Source organism: Strix aluco, chromosome 3 (assembly GCF_031877795.1).
Source record: "Strix aluco isolate bStrAlu1 chromosome 3, bStrAlu1.hap1, whole genome shotgun sequence".
Taxonomy (NCBI): domain Eukaryota; kingdom Metazoa; phylum Chordata; class Aves; order Strigiformes; family Strigidae; genus Strix; species Strix aluco.
Genome location: NC_133933.1, coordinates 98,263,078 through 98,284,527, shown reverse-complemented (window position 1 = coordinate 98,284,527; position 21,450 = coordinate 98,263,078). Strand labels below are relative to the sequence as shown.

General features: G+C 46.4%; 2 protein-coding genes across 2 annotated transcripts; one reads left to right on the top strand and one right to left on the bottom strand.

Annotated features, from left to right (window-relative positions):
- Nucleotides 1–5,951: 5,951 nt before the first annotated feature.
- CGAS (cyclic GMP-AMP synthase) lies at nt 5,952–12,711 on the bottom strand. Its single transcript, XM_074819751.1, has 5 exons — nt 11,824–12,711; nt 10,743–10,965; nt 9,737–9,982; nt 8,337–8,439; nt 5,952–7,256 (listed from the first exon to the last, which is right to left on the bottom strand). Exons 1-5 carry the CDS (start codon nt 12,427–12,429, stop codon nt 6,914–6,916), a joined length of 1,521 nt encoding a protein of 506 aa, XP_074675852.1. The 5' UTR covers nt 12,430–12,711; the 3' UTR covers nt 5,952–6,913.
- Nucleotides 12,712–12,855: 144 nt separating this feature from the next.
- Nucleotides 12,856–20,189, top strand: MTO1 (mitochondrial tRNA translation optimization 1). Its single transcript, XM_074819750.1, is given in 13 exon segments — nt 12,856–13,059; nt 13,278–13,477; nt 14,239–14,356; nt 14,525–14,814; nt 15,936–16,048; nt 16,188–16,378; nt 16,637–16,767; nt 17,231–17,435; nt 17,519–17,690; nt 18,406–18,524; nt 19,025–19,182; nt 19,363–19,562; nt 19,564–20,189. Coding segments are annotated over 12 exon segments (1,917 nt in total). The 5' UTR covers nt 12,856–13,059; nt 13,278–13,282; the 3' UTR covers nt 19,589–20,189.
- The last annotated feature ends 1,261 nt before the right edge of the window (nt 20,190–21,450 follow it).

Sequence of the window (21,450 nt, the reverse complement as noted above, 5' to 3'; positions counted from 1 at the left end):
ACATAATTTTTCCTTCTATTTTCAGAGAACTGGATTAGTGAATGTAAGCAGTGTTTATCAGTGTGGCTATACATACTGTACTCTTGCATTGATATGCTACATCTGCCAGTGGCATGCAGAAGTATTTCCAAGGATAACTTAGTTGTTTGAAAGTGGCTCTATTTGCAGTAATTGATGTCTGTTGTTTGTTTGGTTGTTTTTTTTTAATTTTAGAACTTAACATTGAAAGCCATTTTTGTTAGGACTTGTGTCTTGTTTTTTTGAGAGAAGTCTGCATTTCCTCCTAATGGAGGAAGTGTGTGTTTGTGGCTATCTGGGTAAAAAACCAGCTTCTTCTCTTGTTCTTGTGGATGTAAGTTTCTACTTTACAGAAGAAGAAGAGTTTACTAGAGTAATGTTAACAAAGTCATGAAGAAAAAATACATTTGAAGGTCAGCTTTTATTTCAGCAAGCGTTAATTCCAGTTTTACATTTGGATGTCAGGTTCTGTCACAGACTCGTAATGATAATGGGGTATCTTTTCACTCCTAGGAAGTTATATGGGAAGGAGCTGTTCCTTCATTTGACGCTTGGTCTGAACTTGTGTTTACTCATGTTATATATGTAAATGAAAAACTAATAAAATTAATCTAGTGAGATGAGAATATTTTAGTAAAATTATTCTCTAAATGTTCTTCTGACCTTCCATCTTTTTTTATTTGCTCATAATTGAGGTGAAATCTGGGCATTATTTAAGCCAATAGGTTATTTTGCTTTCAAAAAGTAGGTTAAAACTATGGAATTCCCACAGCTTCTTTAAGAAAAAGACATATTTACTTACAGCACAAGAGTTCCTAAATGTCGTGTGTTTATCACCTGCACAATTTTAATAACAGGGAATAATATATTCTTTTTTCCTAACACACATATTCTTCAACATAAGAAAAACTTGAGCTGAATTCTGATTCTGAGAATGCTGCACTTTGGTTTTGATAACCTTTCACATAGAGACTCTTCCTTCTTGATATGGGTTGAAGATACATTTCTTTCTACAAGATTCATCACTGTTGTCGTTTAGGCCCAGCCGCCACAAAACACCATGCAGCCACTGGCTCACTCCTCCCTGCTGGGGAACAGGGAGGAGAATTGGGAGAAAACGTAAAAGTAAAACCTTGTGGCTTGACGTAAGGACAGTTTAATAGAACAACACAAGAAAAGAAGGAAAGAAGAACTATAACAACAACAATGCAAATAAAAACGAATCTATAAAGCGAGTGATGCACAATGCTCACAACTTGGTACCACGTGCTCAACTATCATCCCCCCCCACTGCCAGCCAGCTTCTCTAGTTATACACTGAGCATGATGTCAGCATGGTGTGGAATATCCCCTGGGCTAGTTCAGGTCACCTGTCTTGGCTGTGCCCCCTCCCAGCTCTCTTGTGAAAATTAACCCTATCCCAGCTGAACCCAGGACATTCTTCACCCCTTATTCTACACCATCTACATCATGCCCAGATCCTACACTTTCCAGTTATTTACCATCACTTTTCTCCTTTGTCCTTTGTGTGTGTGTGTGTGTGTGTGTATAGATATATATATATCTATACACACAGAGAGATATCATTGCCTTAGTTTATGGTCCCTCCCTCTAATGTGTCTGTTGAGTTCATTTAGTCCATGACTTCTGGGCTCCACCCATTGTCGCAGTCTTTCGGGGCAGGATAGATGGTGTGTGATGTCAGACTGGTATGTGCTGCATTCGGAGCTTTGGCTGCTGTATTTGGTGCAGCCTATACCCACGGTCTGTGGGTTGGAGATGTTGATCTTGATGAAGTTACTAGGCACCGGTTGCTGAAGCCGGTTCAAGTTCCATCACTGCTGCACGTCGCTTGGTTTCATCAAAGTCCATCCTTCACTGATTTGGGTGATTCTTTGTAATACCATTTATATGGCACACAGCAACTCTGGTAGTGATGACGTACAGTGGCAGGGCTTTTTTTTTTTTTTTTCTTCAACTAACATTGTACAATTTAATTCACTGACTATTCTCGCCCAAAATCAAATCCCCTTATGGTACATATTGAAATTCTCCAGCCTCCCGCATCACTCACCAAGTGCACCCAGGCCCTTGAGCCAGAACAATCCCACAAATGGGTTTAGCTTTGCCCAGGGCAGGACTAACACAGACTGTCTTCCCTAACATATTCTTCATGTGCCCTTCTACAGTATGTGGATGTTCTGACTGGGCAGGGCCAGCTCGATTGGCAGATGCCCTAGTGTTGACTAACCAGGTGACTTTTGCTAAACATGTATCCCAGTGTTTGAAGGTCCCACCCCCCATTGCTCTCAGTGTAGTTTTTAGCAGTCCATTGTATCGTTCAATTTTTCCAGAGGCTGGTGAATGACAGGGGATGAGATGTACCCACTCAATACCATGCTCTTTGGCCCAGGTCTGTAGGAGGTTGTTTCAGAAATTAGTCCCATTGTCTGACTCAATTCTTTATGGGGTGCCATGTCACCATAAAACTTGTTTTTCAAGGCCCAGGATATTGTTCCAGGTGGTGGCATGGGGCACGGGATATGTTTCCAGCCATACGGTGGTTGCTTCCAGCATTGTAAGCATGTGGTGCTTGCCTTGGCGACTTTGTGGGAGTGTAATATAGTCAATCTGCCAGGGCTCCCCAGATTTATATTTCAGCCATCATCTTTCATTCCACAGAGGCTTTAAATGCTTTGCTTGATTGATTGCAGCACGTTTCACATTCATGGATGACATGTGCAATAGTATCTATGGTCAAGTCCACCCCTCGATCCCGAGCCCGTCTATATATAGCGCATCTCTTCCTTGATGGCCTGAGGTGTCATGGGCCCAGCAAGCTATAAATAATTCACTCTTATGTTGCCAGTCCAAATTCACCTGAGCTACTTCAACCTCAGCAGCCTGATCCACCTGCTGGTTGTTTTTAATGTTCTCCAGTGGCCCAACTCTTAGGGACGTGGGCATCTACATAACATACTTTTACAGCCAGCTTCTCTACCCAGGCAGCAATATCTTGCCACAATGCAGCAGCCCGGATGGGTTTGCCTCTGCACTGCCAGTTGCTCTGCTTCCACTGCTGCAACCACCCCCACAGGGCATTTGCCACCATCCATAAATAGGTAGAGAGATAGCACACTGGCCGTTTTTCTCACTCAGCGATATCTAAAGCCAGCTGGATGGCTTTCACTTCCACAAACTGACTTGATTCACCTTCTCCAGCGGTTTCTGCAACTTGTATAGAACTCCATACAGCTGCCTTTCACCTCCAATGCCTTCCTACAACGCGACAGGACCCATCAGTGAACAAGGCATATTGCTTCTCATTTTCTGGCACTTTATTATACAATGAGGCCTCTTCAGCACGCATCACCTCCTCCTCTGGTGATATTCCAAAATCTTTGCCTTCTGGCCAGTCCATGATCGCTTCCAGAATTCCTGGGCAACTGGAGTTTCCTATGTGAGCCCACTGTCTGATCAGTGTGACCCGCTTATTCCACATGGCATCAGTTGTGTGATGAGGGGGCCTTCCCTTTGACCGTTCAGCCCAGCACCGACAGTCGGGGTGCCAGGAGGAGCTGTGATTCAGTATCAACCACTTCTGAACCCCTTCATATGCTGCCAATATCTGCTTTTTAGTCGGAGTATAGCGGGCCTCTGATCCTCTATGTCCCCAACTCCAAAACCCCAGGGGTCGACCTTGGGTCTCCCCTGGCGTTTTCTGCCAGAGAATCCAGGTAGGGCCATTCTGCCCAGCTGGGGTGTAGAGCACATTTTTAACATCTTGTCCTGCCCCGACCAGCCCAAGGGCTTCTGCATGAACAATCTCACCTTTAATTTGTGGAAAGGCTTGTTGTTGCTCAGGGCCCCATTTGAAATAATTTTTCTTCTGAGTAGCTTGATAGAGAGGGCTTACAGTCAACTGTGGATATGCATTTTCCAAAACCCCACAACACCCAGGAAAGCTTGTGTTTCCTTTTTTCTAGTTGGTGGAGACACAGCTGCTATCTTGTTGATCACATCCACTGGGATCTGACACCACCTGTCTTGCCATTTTATTCCTAAAAACTGGATCTCCTGTACAGGTCTTTTGACTTTACTTCATTTTATGTCAAAACCAGCCTTCAGAAGGATTTGAACTATTTTCAGGAAGAGAGAGAGACAGAGATACCACCACCCATGGATCCAGCAGCGTCCCATTGGTCCTCTTGATTCTTGGTGTCTTGGTGGTGGGGGTCCCCCCGCTAGCTCCTGATGGTACCATTTTTATACAGTCCAAGTCCCAAAGTCTCTGCCCGGTTCCAGGAAACATCATGCATATGCATGGTGGCCGTGGTGTCACATGATGGTAGGTGTGGTCCGGTTCAGCGCAGTGTGTCCCAGGTGGTTGCAGAGAGACTATTCCGGGGGTCGCATCATGCAAGACCCTCCTTAAAGTCAATGACCTAGCACCCTACACCTGCACAGTTAGTTGTTGACATGCCTAGTTCAAAACCACAGAACATATTGTTCAGTCCTGCCTCTACAGGGCCGGAAACCAGTGTCTTGTTTGTTTGGTCCTACCTCCACAGGGCCGGAAACCAGTGTCTCGTTCTTGCTTGTGGTTTTCTCTGTACCAAGAAAAGTTTAAGACAAATGTCTGCACATCCATCTGCCACAGTCTCCATTAGATTTTCACAGTGGCCATATGGGACTGTTAAAGGGTGAGCAAGTTTTGCTGATCACCCCTTGGCTCTCCAGTTGACAAATCAGCTTATGGATGGCAGTCAGAGAGTCCCGACGGGTGCGGTATTGCCACTGGTGCATCGTTGTGGTAGCAGTTGGCACCTGCTGTTCTTCAACCTTCAGCAACCCCACAACAGAAGGGTCCTCCGAGAGACCAGGCAAGGTGGACAACTGTTCAATTTCCTCCTTCTCCAAGACCCACTGATAGCCTTTTGGGTCCTTGAAATACCCTCTCCTGAGACAGTCTGTGCCAAGGATGCACAGGACCTCTGGCCCAGTCACGATGGGGTGTTTATGCCACTCATTCCCAATCAGGCTCACTTCAGCTTCCAGTACAGTTAGCTGTTGGGATCCCCCTGTCACTACAGAACTACAGATGGGTTCTGCCCCTTTATAGCTTGATGTCATTAGGGTGCACTGTGCACCAGTGTCCACCAGAGCCTTATACTCTTGGGATCTGACATGCAAGACCATCGAATCCATACCGTCCAATAAACCTGGTTGTCCCCCTCCTCCACCTGGCTGGAGGCAGGGCCCCTCTAATCCTGGTTATAGTATTTGTTCACCTTTTGTAAAGAAGAATCAGAAGTCCCTTCAAAGGATCAGAAGTGAGATCAGCCCTTCTACTCTGTTTGGGGAACTGCCTGCTGGAAACTGGAGCGACATCTTTCCAGGATGTTCAAAATTCTCAAAACCTGTTGTAATTAGCCTGAAGGAGAGTATCCCCCCCATCTTCTCCATAGATTGGGTGCAATTACTGATAAATTCTGAGAAAGGGCGCCCAAGGTATGGGAATGACAACACTACTGCATACAAATACCATTTAACCTCGTGACCAGTGATGTAATCATATTGTAAGTTGACATTACCCAGTACAGCAAAATAGTAGTCTGGATCCCTCTCCCAGAGGTGATAAACATCACCACAAGTAATACGTAGGCTATGTAAGGATTTACATAACCCCACCATGTGAATAAATGAGCCAACATTGTGATCAGCAATGATGTGAATAACAAATCTGTCTTAACACACTCTGGTGAGATTTTTGCCGTTATCTGAACCCTCTGGCCCCACCCTGGGTGCCAAAAAGGACTGTTGTGGTTTAGGCCCAGCCGGCCACAAAGCACCATGCAGCCACCGGCGCACTCCTCCCTGCGGTGGGATGGGGAGGAGAATTGGGAGAAAAAGTAAAAGTAAAACCTCATGGCTTGACGTAAGGACAGTTTAATAGAACACAAGAAGAGAAGAACTATAACAACAACAATGCAAATAAAAAAATGAATCTATAAAGCGAGTGAAGCACAATGCACTTGCTCACCACTAAGTACTATGCGCTCAGCCCCTCCCCCAACCGCAATCCCCCTCCAGTCCCGACCAGCTCCTCTAGTTATATCTTGAGTGTGACAGGCTAGTTCTGGTCACCTGTCTTGGCTATGCCCCCTCCCAGCTCTGTTGGGAAAATTAACCCTATCCTAGCTGAACCCAGGACAGTCACACAAATGCATATTGGCACAATAACATTACTGCGTTGCAGCACATTAGAAAATGCTTGCTTCCTGCCCAAAGTCCAGTGAAAAGACTTAATTTCCACAGCAATTCTGAAGACTCAGCAAAGACAGGTTACTTCAGGAACTTCATATTGGTTTGATACCATATTCTCTCTCTGCTTGCTGTTGCTGGTGATTGTCCTCTGCAAAAAGTCTTCATCCACCCAGTTGATCTGGAGAGGTTCTGGTTTATGTCAAAGCCACTCCAGTGACTTTTTTTTTCTTCTGAAAGCAAGAGTGTATTTTGGATATTCTGCAATGGATCCTCAATTTAAATAAAATTATAATTTTTCACTTTACCCATGCATTGATGCCTTTATATTTGGAATCATAAAAACTACCTGTGGGAAATTAACTACTGCAAATTCTTCTATACATTCCTAGTACACCTTGAAGATATTTTGCAGGTAACATCTACATTTGGATAGGGAAGATAAATATTACTTAAAACATCCTAGTTCTTTTAAAAGTTAGGGCTAAGCAGCATGAAGTATGCAGTTTTCTCTTAGTGTTCTTGATTTTGTTCTGGTTTTTTGTAGTATCAGACTACTGAGGAGATGTTTAAGGTGCTGTTTTTAAATATACAAATCTAAAACCACTATTAGTTATTGTAAACAATGTTCTTAATAGCTCTTCTGAAATATTGGGAACCCATTGTTCAATTCATCGTTTATTTGTCTTAAAAGGAAATCACTGCTCGCTTTGTCTTCCAGGCTGAGCAAGTTGTATTTGGGAATAAAAAAGTGTGGCAGCTGAGATTTTTGCAGGCAATGCAGAAAATATCCCAGATATTTCTGAAAGCAGTGATCCAGGTCTCCCACATGCCAGTCTGTGTCATTTGGCCACATGACACATGAGTGGAAAAAAGCAGTTTTGACATGGTATGAACAGAACTTCTCCAGTTCTTTTGGATATTCCATTTTAAGTTGCTCTACAAGATACTTCAGAAGCTTAAGACAACTTTTCCTGTTAAATAAATAAGAATTTATTAGGTACCTTCTACATAGTTCTAAAATATGTATTTTAGATATGTTAATCCACATTATTCATGAAAGCCATAAAAATGTTCTTAAAGATAACATTTGCAATAATGTTTTGAATAAAATCTGAAAATAACTGCAGTAAATTCCAGCAATGAAAGATGTCTACTTTAAACAATAGTTTTTGTGCATGCACCACTTCCACTGGTAGTCACAGCAAGAGGAATACGAAGTGTTGGTCAGCAGCTGCTCACACAGTACACTCTCCAAGCTGCAGCTGATACCAGTATAGCATTGACCCTGGAGCACTGCTAAGATTAAAGCTGTCTTTTTGGCTTGGATTTACACTGAAGGAAACGCCACTACCTTCCTGTGGCATGCCGCAAGGGGAAGAGGTATATGTAGTGTAATACACCGCTAGGTAGGGGCATGGTATGTCTGATGTCATAAAGCAAAGAAAAAGAATTATGCATTAGTTCTCTTGTGTCAGTAGTCATTAGTTCTTTTGAGTCAGTACAAGATGTAATTAAGTAAACTAAGAAGTTGGTTTGCCATTAAGGAGGTTCCGTAACTCATGTGGATTTTGTTCTTTCTTCTTGAAGAAATGTGAAAAACAGTTTTTGCTGGAGTAAAAAAATCCCATTTATTGATCCTGATCCCATTCAGCAGTTCTTTTCTCACCATTGTTTTAGAAATTGCCTTGGTGTGTAATTTTGCTCCCAAAAAGCTGAGTCATCAGACTTTTAAGCTGGTTCTAAACAGGACTGAGTTTGGGAAAGATTATTTAAGAAGTCGCATCTTTTTGCTTTCTAAGGCAAGTCTGGAGTGTAAACCTGCAAGGTAATTTGTTTCTACCTCTCGCTGTGTAAATGCAAGACAAGCGTTCAGTGAGTACATGCAGTGTTGTACTGCTATAGAACAATGATGCCTAAAAGCCTTATTCTTGTTCCCTATTACAAGTAATTAGTCTTAGATCAACTTCTTAAATGTTAAACTGAAACAGTGCTAAACAGTGCTAGCCTGGCTCACACAGGCTTAAAGTAAAATTTACATACGAAATACCAACCTACAGCACTTTGGTCCATCAGATTCACAACACGTCTTTGACCTGCCGTGGTTGTTCATCATGGCCTTCTCAATATGCGAGAAGGAGAGTCGCCACGTGTTTCCTAAAGTTGAGTACAAGATTGTTAAATCATTACACAGCAGTAAGTACCGGTGTCTGTAACTAGAAAAAAGAGACACTTTATAATTGACTTAAGTATCAGCAATTTCTTTGCACTTAAAAAAATCTTAATTCACTGACTGCATTAATTCCTCTCTGATTCCCCAGCTGCTCCACAATTAGAATCTTACTAATTTAATTGTTTGGATGCTTTAACTATATTCTTAAGGATGCTTGGATTTACTTTAAGCTTAATTCTGGACTTTCCTTCATTTGTTGATCATGATTTAGGGAATTGCACTACTCATAGAAATCTACTACCTTTTCAATTTCTATGCTATATTATTAGCCTTACTGCGTAACCATTCTGGTTTTGAATAACAAAATCTTCACCATTGGTTTCAATTTCTCTGTGCAAGTAGTTTGTCTCAAGTAAGGTGACTGTTCTAAAGCATTTCTTTTTGTTCTTCTGGTAACATTTCTGAAAACAAATATTAACATAGCTCAACCCCATTTTTAAAACACCAGCAATCAACAACTTATGTAAGTTCCTTACATAAATTAGACTGTTTCCCTCACCTGTTTGGTTCAGTTACTCTTTACATTTCATTTTCAGAGTGAGAGATAGCCCAGTAGAGCAGTAACGATTGATTTGGCATTATTAAGATGGGCGTACTAATTAAAAAAAAAAGATTGCCTGAACTCTTTTTGCTGAAATCGTCAGTTCTCATAATGCAGTAACGAGTTGGGATGTTTCTGCAAACCAATGTAGGCTAGGTGTGACAGTGGTCTGGATTAAAAAAAGTAGGTTGCAGCCATACCAGAGTTCAATGAGAAATAATGTATCTTGCTAGAAAAGTACAGAGTTTATATCCTGCAAAAGCATATAACCGGTATATGTAGTCCCACTTACAGGGACGTTGCCTGCCTTTTTAGATATCTCCCTTTAATTAAAGGAGTGCATGTTGCTGTTAAATACAGCTCTAGCACAAGAAAGGTCCCATATCCATGTGTCTGACAGTAGATTTAATATAATGCGCTTAGGAATGGTCAGTGTACTGCCTGGCAGAGCAGTTTTGTCTTTAGATTTCAGTGCAGGACAAGCAGTGTCACAAATCTGATGTTTTAAAGAAGAATTTCGGTTGTCTTTGACCTGGATATATCCAGGATAAGATAAAGATCTGTACCTCGAAGGCAGGTTACTGAACAGAATCTGGATACCCTTTTTATCGCACTTGTAAGTGATCAAGTTGTAGAGAAGATATTTTGTAACTTAGATTTATTGTCTGTATTTGAGGTACCTTTTAGAACCTTTTCGTTTTTGTTTTGTTTGGCTACTAAATAAAGTGATTTATTTCTGAACTCTCCCCTGACTTTTCTTCCCAGCCACTGTTCAATTTTGAGGCCATCCTGTGTGCTGGGAGGCCAGCTCTGCTGAACTTCCAAAGTCAAGATGATGTCCACTGATATTTCTGCTGGAGGATTTTTGATCAGAAGAGTTATTGCAGGGCTTCCAGCCTTTTTCCTTTTCACAGACACTTCCACATCTAGTAAGAAAGAAGACATTTATTTTTATATATTAGAAACTTTTTTTTAAAGAATGTTAAGGTTTTTACTTAAGAGAATTTACAATCGATCAAGAGAAATACCTGGGTTCCACCACTGGCTCTTTATCCTACAGGATATGTATTTTAAATAAAACGTTAAGACAACCTGTTGAGGAGTTCTACAAAATAAAGAACACTCTTCTGGAATTGCTGTGTTTGCTTGATTTACTATGTCTACAGAATCAGAAATACAGCAATATTTTCCAGTGAACTGCTTCACTTTGAAAACACTGAGACTGAAGAGATTTGGCCACACTGTTTCTGAAGGGTTATCTTCAGAAGATATCTAAAAGGTGATATGTTTTCTATACAGAGTGATTATAAAATATTAGATAATGTATAAAAGCAAGCTCTTCCTTCTGCTACCAGTTCAGCAAATGGCTCTTTGTCCACAGCAGATAGATTCAAAATATGTAGGTCATGTAGGAAGTACCAAGCATGTGACAGAACCCTTCGTTATTTTCATATGGAAAGAGGACTGCACAGTGGAGCAGTGGGTTAATCACATAATATGATTAGCTGTGATGTATTGGTAGTGATTCTTAGCACAAGAGCAAAATTGAGATACCAGGGACAGGAGGGGTTACAGTTGTAGAGACAGCTGACTGGCGGGAAAAGCACATTAATAACAGGGCAATCCATACCTGCAGTGTAACTATTTTTAGCACTCCTAGGTGAAGCTCATCCTCTCAGTACTTACTTTTAATGTTTTTTACTTCTCGCTTAATAATTTCTCTTAGTGCTTGAAGCATTTTAAAGGCTGATAATTTTTTATCTTCATCTAAGAACTTCAACAAATACTTTTCTTTTGGATTTCTTTTGAATGTTAGATAGTAATAGGCTCCAGTGTCATCACATTCATCCAGCTGAAGTCTTGCAACAGGCATTACAAGCATGATGTCAAACTCATTTGGTTCAGATATCTGCAAAGTACAAGAATTCAACAGTCAATGTACAACTTGGGTTCTACTCTCTTTAGGCTTTTATACCAGTTGTGGTTTTACCTACAACTGCCTTGGTGTACTTCTCATGTCTGGTGTGTAATTAGAGCTTATTTCTGTCGATTTGTATTACAAGATTACTGTGCATTCAAGTGGAGAAGAGCAATTTACTGATAGCAGTTAATTTCCCAGCTTTCCAACTTATTAATTTTTAAGAGCGTTTTAAGATTCTTAGGCTGTTCTGAGTAAGGCATAATGCTGATCTTAGTCATCCTTTTGCACACAGGAATCAGCTGTGAGGAAAGCAAAATGCATTGCTGTGCCTGAACCTGGTTTAAAAAAAAAAAATGCGTCCCCATTATTTGACTTAGCTTTCCCGATTGAGCTAGAACCAGAAAAAAAGGTACTGCCATTTCTCCTGCTTTTGGAAATAATTATAAACTAAAGATTGGCACAGGGCCTTTCTGGCAGTGCTATACCCTACTCGTCCCCCGGCTACACTGGGCTTCCCTGCGTACTGTGCAAGGGCAGGGGCTTGCTGCGGCTTGAAAGCGAGTCCCGTTCAGGCAGCGCCTCTTACTAAACGCACGAACGTCCTTCATTAAGTAAGCGATGTTATAGTTAATTGTTGTTAATTAACGCAGTAATCCTTAAAGTCCTTCCTCGCCGGGAAGCGCCTGCAGCTCACTCGCTGCTGTTCCCGGGCGGCAGCAGTGGCGCGACGCCGGCCCGTGCCCGCCGCTTGCCGGGGCCCACCGGACGCCGCCCCCGGAACCAACGCGGGGCCCGGCCCGGCCGTCGGACCCGCGGGAGCGGCGCTGCCGGCAGCCCCGCACCCACCTTGACGTGCTCGTAGTAGCTGCCGGCGCCCAGCCGCTCGATGGAGCTGAAGCTGCCGTCCTGGCTCCGGATGGCCTGGATCAGGTGCGAGACCACCTGGTTCACCCGCCCCGACGCGTCGGACACGTCCTGGCGGCCCAGGCTGAGCCGCGACAGCACCTCACGCAGGCGCAGGGCCAGGGGGGTGCCGGCCGCCCCGTCGGGCGCCGCCGCTCGCCTCCGCGCCGCGGGGGCTCTGCCGCCCGGCGCCCTGCTCTGAGGGGTGGGGGGCGCCTCTCCGCCGCCTGCTGCCGCGCCCGCCGGCAGCCTCCCGACGGCGGAGGTTTGCCGCGCCGGGCGGCCGCACCGGGCGGTGGCTCTGTCCCTCTGCGGCGCCTGGAGGGTCGCGGCGCCGCCGGGGCGGTCGTCTGCGCCGGGGCGGTCGTCTGCGGCGGTGGCTCCGTCCCTCTGCGGTGTCTGGAGGGTCGCGGCGCCGCCGGGGCGGTTGTCTGCGCCGGGGCGCCGCGGGGAGCTGCGCGCTGCGCCCCTGCCCGCGCCCCGGCCCCGCGAAGCCGCGGGCCGCGCTCCCCGCCTGCCCCGCTCCCCTCTGCCGCCGGCGCCGTCCATGGACTCCGCTCCCGGAGGACAGTGAGCGCGGCCCCGCGGGACGGGCGTTCCCGCCTCTCCTCTCGGTCAAGTTCCTCTTCCAGGCAGCGCACCTCCGCCGCGGAAACGAAACCCTCGCCGAGGGGGCGGCTCTGCTCAACAGCCCGGGCGCGGGAAAGCTCCGACAGCGGCGGCTGGGCTGGGCTACCGCACCCCGACGGCGCGCGCGCCCGCCATCCCCCAATGCCCTGGGAGTGTTTTCCCGCGCCCGGGCGGCCCCGCCTGCCCACGGGGCGAAGGGCACGCGAGCACCGACCGCCCCCCCTCGGCCTCACCAGCCGCTCGCCGCCGCCGCAGCGTCGGGTGGCCACGGAGGGGCGCGCGGCTGCCGCCCGCCCCCCGCTCCTGGCCCCGCCCGCAGGCCCCGCCCCGCTGCCGCCATGTTGCTGCGGAGCAGCTGCCGCCGCCTGGCGCTGTCACCGCTGCCGCGGCCCGGGCACCGCCGGGCGGGCAGCGAGGTCGGGGCGGCACCGGCACCGAGCTACGAGGTGGTGGTGATCGGTGGGGGCCATGCGGGGACGGAGGCGGCGGCGGCGGCCGCTCGCGGCGGGGCCCGTACGCTGCTGCTCACGCACAGGATCGGCACCATCGGTACCGCTGGGGGGGATGGGGGGGTGCCCGCGTCGGGTCGGGGCCAGGCTCGGCTGCGGGTGGAGACGGGGGGAAGGTACCGCGGGGAGCCGGCGGGGCCTGGCCAGTTTTCCGCAGGCGCCTCCGGTCTCCCCGGTGCGGGGAGCGGCGCTGAGCCGCGGCGGTTGCGGGGGCTCGGGGCGGCGGTGGTGAGGGCAGTCCGTGTGTCCCTTCCCCAGGGGAGATGTCCTGCAACCCCTCCTTCGGTGGCATCGGGAAGGGGCATCTCATGAGAGAGGTGGACGCCCTGGACGGGCTGTGCGGCCGGCTCTGCGACCGCTCCGGCGTGCACTACAAAGTGCTGAACCGCTGCAAGGGCCCGGCGGTGTGGGGGCTCCGCGCCCAGATCGACCGGGGCCGCTACAAGGAGAACATGCAGGTGAGGGCGGGCGGGGGCCGGCGGCGGGGCGGGCTGCCGGCGGAGGCCGAGCGCCCCTCTTCCCTCTCGCAGCGAGCGACGTTTACAAGTTAAGCTTGGCCTTGTGCGGACATAAGACGGTGTCTACAAGAACTCGACCTGAGCTGTCCTTGCGCTGGGGGGGCGCTCCGCGGAGGAGCGAGCGGGCCCGGCGGCCGGCCCTGGGGCCCAACGGCACCCAGTGTGCTCCAGCCGAGGCCCCGCTGAGGCAGAGGGGTTACAGAGCCATCAGCTTGGGACCCGTGTCGCTCCTGTGAGCGCCCGGAGATTGCCCTCTGTAAGGACACATTAACCATTTATAGGGATGTCTGTACATGCAGACTGGTAAAAATGTAGGTATCTGAAGTATTGGTATAAACTACAGAGCATGATGCGGGGGTTGTTTTGTATTTTAATATTTTCCTATCAAACCTAGACAGCTTTCTGTTTGGTACTTTAGTGAAGTGTATATTGTTGGAGCTCAGCATAGTTTAAAAACTTTAGCATTTTATATATAGGTCAGGCTTTGCGACCGCATAGTTTCCTTTGAGCTTAAACTCTACCTGTGAATGAAAAGTTCTACTTGGTAGATCAGGAGAGTACAGTAATTGAGTGTCTGCTAAGTGACCTGGTAAGAATGGAAAGGGGAAAAGGGTGATAGATTTTTTTGGAAATCAGCAGGGTTTGGGGCTGCCCATGTCTCATAACTTTCTAGATTTTTGCAGTAACTCCTTTCATGACAGAAGGAAATCCTTAACACACCGCTGTTGACAGTTCATGAGGCATCTGTGGAGGATCTTCTCTTGACAGAGCCGGAACCAGACCATCCTGGGAAATGCCGAGTCACAGGAGTCGTGTTGGGTATGTGCTAGTAACTCAGTAGGCACCTTCAGTTACTCTACACTAAGAGCAGCCTTTGGGATAAACGTTTCTGATTCATCAGTGAGGAAGCTGAATTGGCTGGTAGAAGTGATTTAGGCCAAGTGTAACTTAAAACATATGTGCATCTCTGAAAACTTGCTGTTTCAGGGGATGGGAGCACAATACATGCTGGGAGCGTTATCCTGACCACCGGTACGTTTCTGAGGGGTATGATCTTCATTGGACTGGAGATGCACCCCGCTGGGCGGCTAGGGGACCAGCCAGCCATCGGCCTGGCTCAGACTCTGGAGAAACTGGGATTTGCTGTGGGCAGGCTGAAGACTGGGACGCCACCCCGACTTGCCAAAGATACAATTGATTTCAGTGGTCTGGAGGAACGTGCAGCTGACAATCCTCCGGTGCCGTTCAGCTTCCTCAGCGAGGCTGTGTGGATCAAGGTGGGATAACACACATCAAATGCACATAGTGCCAGGTGGGGGCGGTGGGGAGCAGTTCTGGGAATGTCATGTTTGGAATCAGCCAGGGAAAGGGAGCTGGGCTGTATTCATACTTGGAGGTGTTATGTTTCTGAGGACTCTTGATGCAAAGGGAGAAATTGCTTGTTTTCTTTTCAAAGCCAGTACTTTCTCACTTCTCAACTTGAGAGCTGCTTTCTTTTAGAGTCAGAATTGCATGAAATATGATATTGTTAGTATTCTTCATGTGCTGGTTACATGTGTTTACAAAATACTTCCGGTATTAGACCTATATCGTGGAGGTTTATGATGTCTTGCTTGTTACCCCAGCTCTAGAATAAGATTAAAATGTTGAAATTAGAGATCATTAATAGTGTTGACTAGGAAGGAGAAAGGATGGGGTTACCCATAGAGGTCAGAGGTGGCATGTTAACAGTAACTTTAAAACAGTTCATTTGCCCCAGAGCATATAGGAGTTGCAATAACCTGTTATAGTCGGGGTGGGGGCAAAAGTAGTATCACTTAAGTCGTTGGTGTGTGTAGGAAAGGTTTTAATGAGGTGACGTGCAACATTACTACTACTTTCAATGTGAGTCTATTGACTCTTTTTCAGAAAACTCAGTAAATACTTCACATGGTGGGGTTTTTTTCCAAACCTTGAATTTTCTATGTTAATTGCAGGGTATTGAGACATTTCTTTGGGTTTTTTATCTTCACCAAACTCTTTAATTGGCTGTTAGCTGTAGGGTCAGCACTTACTCTTCGTGCTTCAGAGCTTTGAATTCCTGTAGTTAATTTGAATGCTGTGATGTAATGTGTTGCTTTAATAGCAATATCCATCCTGTAATTAGGAATACAGTGTATAGAACTTGAATTCTGGACTCCTGAGTTCTGTTCTGTTCTTGGTCTGCTCCTGGGCATGTTGCTCAAGCTCTCTCATTGCTCGTGTTCTGTCTCTACAGTGGGTATGACAGCACTATCACTTCCTAGAGAGATGGGGAGCCAAATGTCATGGAAAAGCTCTTGGAGATCCTCAGAGTTGTTCAGTAAGAGTACAGTGTTGTGACTGATGTAACTTAAAAGTGAGCTTTGGCCTCTTTCAGCCAGAAGATCAGCTGTCATGTTATCTGACTCGCACTACCCTGAAAGCCCAGCAAATTATCCGTGATAACCTCCACCTGAACCACCATATAAGGGAGACAACAAGGGGCCCACGGTAAGCATGTGGCATCATGCAAGGCTGTCACTGACAAGAGCTCACAATCTGTCTGAAACTGCAGGTGTCTCCTGCTTTGCTTCTGGAAAGTTACTTTTTCTCCATGTCAGGTGGTGCTCATGGCTATCTACTGTTGCAGGTACTGTCCCTCTCTTGAATCAAAGGTTCTGCGCTTCCCAAACCGAGAACATCAGGTGTGGCTGGAGCCTGAGGGCTTGGAGTCCAATGTCATTTACCCCCAAGGCATGTCGATGACGCTGCCACCTGAGCTCCAGGAGCAGGTGATCAAATCTGTCCCAGGCTTGGAAAAAGCAAAGATACTACAGCCAGGTGAGGGGGGTGAATAGTTTTAAATCTATTTGTCATATTGCTTAACAATTAATAAAAACCAGATTCTGTTTAGAGCATAACAAAACAAAGGAAATATATGAAGTAGAATTAATTCTTGGATGCAGGGATTTTTCATTAGTTGCTTTTAAATTGTAAATGAAAGTTGATAACCTAAGTCATTCTGCCTCACTGATTGCCTTTGCTGATGAATAGGGACCTTCAAAATCCCTCCCATAAGATCTGTCTTGTTTGTTGTAGGCTATGGTGTGCAGTATGATTTTTTAGATCCCCGTCAACTGACTGCTTCTCTTGAGTCTCGTCTTGTTCAGTGCCTCTTCTTTGCAGGCCAGATAAATGGCACTACAGGCTATGAAGAAGCTGCCGCTCAGGTGGGTGAATCTGATCATGTACTCCCAGCGCTCAGAAAGGGATATTGCCTTGGCGGTTGCCTTTGCAGTCTTGCTAGGCCCATCTTGTGCTAATGAGCTGTCCTTACTTTTGTTGCTCACCCCAATTCCAGACTTGCCCAGATATTTTTAGTTTTAGTATCTACAGTTGCTGTTACTGAGATTGCAGTAACAAAAGTAATTGGAAGCACTGCCAAATGTTTCAGCATGGAGACTCTGTGATGGGTATAATTGAAAGCATGTGGGAATTGTCTGTAGTCATGTCAGCAGGGGGGAGGAAGCCCTTCAGACATTTGTAGTATGGCAAGAAAGAAACTGCCTAGATCCCTAACACAGGCTATTGCATTTTCCAAGGTACAGTTTGATACATGAGTCTTTGGAGATGGATGTGCTGATATCTTAGCCACAGAATAAACGGGTTTTGTTCTGTTTTCTGTCTGCCTAGGGTGTGATTGCTGGAATCAATGCTTGCCTGCGGGTTCATGGCAAGCCCCCTTTCATTGTCAGTCGCACTGAAGGCTACATTGGTGTCCTGATCGATGACCTTACCACTCTGGGCACCAGCGAGCCATACCGGATGTTCACCAGCCGCGTGGAGTTCCGCATGTCCCTCCGGCCTGACAATGCCGATGCCAGGCTCACCCACAGAGGTATTTTATTATGGTGGCTCTTGGAGTCAGCAGCCCTGCCTGGTTTGTATACCTTTGTTCTCACACACCATCTGTCTCTGCAGGCTTTGAAGAAGCTGGGTGTGTGTCACAGCAGCGATATGAACAAGCAGTTAAGATGAAAGCTGCTTTAGAGGATGGAATTGCAACACTAAAATCCCTTCAGTTCAGCATATCCAAATGGTCCCAGTTAATACCAGAAGTTCCCATCAGTAGCAGTCGAAAGTCGCCTGTCAGGTAGAGGTTACAGCTGACGCTTTCAGGTCTGACCTACACTTTCTTTAGCACAACTGGCTAGTGGTTTCAGACCATTTGTCCATCCTTCCTCAAGCCATCAGTACTCCTAAGATTCCACCTTTGGGGGACAGACATCTGATGTTTGCCTATAGAATAAGTGCGACATTGGTGTTTTTACTATGCCACGTTTCCTGGTGCTAACATAGGCTCTCAAAGCAAGGGCATATTCCACTAGCCCAGCCAGTTTTTGCTGTCCTTGTTGAGAGTGTCACCAAGTGGTGACAGTTTTGCAGTGGGTTGCTGCTTTGCTGAAAGCTTGATAAAGCAGGGATTGATTTCAGGCTAGTGTCAGATGGTAGCTGTTCTTGTACACGAAGGCCCTTGCTTCCCTTACCCATTCTTTATCTCACCTTATCTTTACTGCTGTTTTAAATCAGTGACTAGGACCTGGCTGACTCAGTCTCTGTGAAAGGTTCCCCTTGATGCCCTTACCTTGTCTCTTCTATCTTGCTGTTCATGTTTCATAAAGGGTCCCTTTTCAAGAGTTTAACAGCTCTTCTGTGTACTGAGAGAAGATAGTAGGGGGTTGAGCTTGGCTCTGCAGTTGTTCTGGCATATGCTGAGATCTTTACAAGTTTGAGCTGGGAACAGCTGTAAATCTGCCTTACACAAGTGGCTCCTTCCTAACATGAAAACTCACTGCTGTTCTCCACAGTGCCTATGACATCCTTCAACATCCAGAGGCCAACATGGAGGTTATGGCAAGGGCTGTCCCAGAGCCTCTGGGAAAGCTTGCTCAGTGGAGAGAACTGGCAGCGAGATTGAAAATAGAAGGTAGAGTACAAGAGTCAATGATCTCTTAGTGGCATCTGCGTATGTTCTATTCAACAAGGGGAGAGCCAATCCATTAATCCTAGTGTGTTTAATGTTGCTGCTTAGTGAAATGAGACACTATTACCAGAGTATGCACCTTTTACCATAGACCACAGCCCTATACAAGCACCCATGTTTCACTTTGTGGGGTGAGATCAATTATTCATGTTCACTGCTGGGTTTTTCCTCTTTACTGCTCTGTCAAATAGACCATCCTTTCCTTGGATGAGAGGAAAAGCCAACCTGTGTATCTTAATTCCTGTAACAGATTGAAGAGTGTGACTCCTTCCAAAGTAGTGATGTGAATTAGGCTCTTTAGTCTGTGAGGCTGGAAACTTCTTTAGGAGCTTTTTACTGTCTCAGCGGAATTGCTCATTCTGCTTCCAAGAATTCTTGCAAGTGACCTGTTTCACATAAACATCTATATCTGGTCATCTTGTTTCCCTCCTCTTCCGTCACAGCTGCTTACGAGTGGTGTGTAGTCAGTCAACAGCAGGAAATAGAAGAAGTGCGTCGTGACGAAGCCCTTCGACTGCCAGAGGACCTAGATTACTTTGCCATTGATGCATCCCTCTCAGCGGAGGTGCGGGAGAAACTGGACTCTAACCGGCCCCAGACGGTAAGATACTGGGCCACAGCAAGGTTGAGCAGCAGTGAAATCCCTTCTCTGTCTCCCCAGGGGATACAGAGGGGTGAGGAGAATCAGGGAAAGGAATACCAACACCTTTTGTTCTCATTTCTCACTAGCTCCAGTGTGTAGATTTGTTCTCAGTTAACTTGTTCCTGTTTTCACATGCAGATTGGTGCAGTCAGCCGCATCCCTGGAATTACACCAGCTGCTATCGTTAACCTGCTAAGATTTGTGAAAACCAATCACCAGAAGACAGAGAAGCTAAAAGCTTTACCTCAGACTGGCAAGTATTTACCAGGGGAAATGTACTCAGAGAAAACAACTTCCCAAAGACAGATTTCAGCAGAGTTTTCTAAAGAGGAGCCAGAGTACCTTTGTTAAAACACCGTTGTAGAGAGGAGAGGTGTGCCCCTCCTGCCAGAGTATGTGGCAAGATCACCTGTGCTCATGAGCCTCTTCACAGATAAAACCCATGCTGGCTGGATCCGAGGCAGTTCCGGTTGTGTCCTGTGGCAGTGTCATGGAGTAGAACAAAGGTGTTGAATGCGCAAATCTTAAGTAAATGCTCAGGAGCCTAAATACAGCCTGTGATCTTGCCAATTCAAATGAAAAGACTGGGGAATTGCTTTTAAAATTCCACTCATTTGGAAGATGTCAGATAGTCAAAATCTGTTACAAAGCATCTTGGAAAGGACAGTGTTTTGCTCTTCTGAAACGAGTAAGAAATGTTACCATGCTTAACCCATGGCACCGGGAGAGGATTTGAGCTGGAAAGTGTGTTCCGTTGACTTCAGTACTTGTGTTCATAGCTGTGCACTGACTGCACACAGTCTGATGTTTTACTGCGCTGCCAGCCAATAGGAAACACTTGGCCGTGAAAACATGTGCAACGTGAATATTTATGTAACTTGCATAGGAGACTGATCAAATGTAAACACTGTAATTTTTTTTTTTTCTCCTTTAAAATAAAACTTATCTTGAAACTTGCTGAAGAACTTGGTTGTCACTTAGCTTTCAGTAGAGCCTTGGCCATTCTCTGAGTCCCAATTCACACAGGTCAGGGGGGGTGAGGTTCACTACAGAGCTGGTGAAGGCAGCTGGAGGGAGACTCACTGCCTAGGCCAGGGTGCTGAGGAAGGTGGGGGCATGTCGGCCCCTGCCCGGTGCTGGGGGCCAGGGGCTGGGTGGCTTGGCAGCCCAGGGGAGCAGGACCAGGGGTTTCTCATCAACACTGGTCCTGCAACTGACACCAGTACAACTTGCATCTGAATAAGATACACTTTGGCAGTCAATTTGTCATGTGCCATCAAGAAACACTAAATTGAAGCTGTTGCTGTGCGCCTACTGAATCCTTGCCTGACAGGCAGCAGTCTCTGATGCTAATCCAATTTTTGAACATCCTATGAACTGACTGGACGAACAGGCTTGGGAACAAGTTTTGCTGCAGTTAAATCGTAGAATCATGGTCTAGGTTGGAAAAGACCCTTAAGATCACTGAGTCCAACTGTAAACCACACATGTATACACAGCTATCGTTTTGAAATCATGATCTTGGACTTCTCTCTGTCTTGCTCTGGGTGAGCGGCAGCTTTCCTGTCCAGAGAAAGGAGTCAGAGCAAATCCTTTTTGTTGAGAGACCCTGTCATGCAGCAGGAGGATGGCCAGAGCTTACAGCTTCGGGGCATCACCTACCTGCCTGAAAGCATCTCCCTGTCACCAGCTGTTGGCTTCTATAGAACAGCTTTAGACACGTGATCTGTACGTCAGTTCATGTCAGAATGGCTTAGAAAAACTCACGAATCTGCCCCTTTATGTCTGTGGCCTGTTTTCCTGTCGGCTTTGTTGGTTCAAAGAATTACTTCCACCTTGTAAACCTTCAGTTTAGTGTAAGGAAGGCAGCTATGCTTTCTGTGGTGTAACTTAGGCTCCTGGGATGGTGCTCTTGAAATTCTAGCTTGTGAATCCAAAGAAGCCCTGAATCCCGTGACTCTGTGCCTATTCAAAGCAGCGGAGTCTCTGATTGAGAAAGTTTCATGCTTTCTTCACTGCATTATCTTTGTGGTGTGTTCGGTTTTGATGTACCTATGTCTAAAAACTTGAATCTAGGTTTTACAGACTAGGAAGGAAGCCCTATTGACACCTTCATCTCACTTTTAAGCCAGTTGTGCAATTTCAGAACTGCATTTCCTAGTTCTTGTCAGCAGTCATTTGACAGAAAAACCTTGCTTCTGATAATGTGTGTCTTGACAGGCAAGC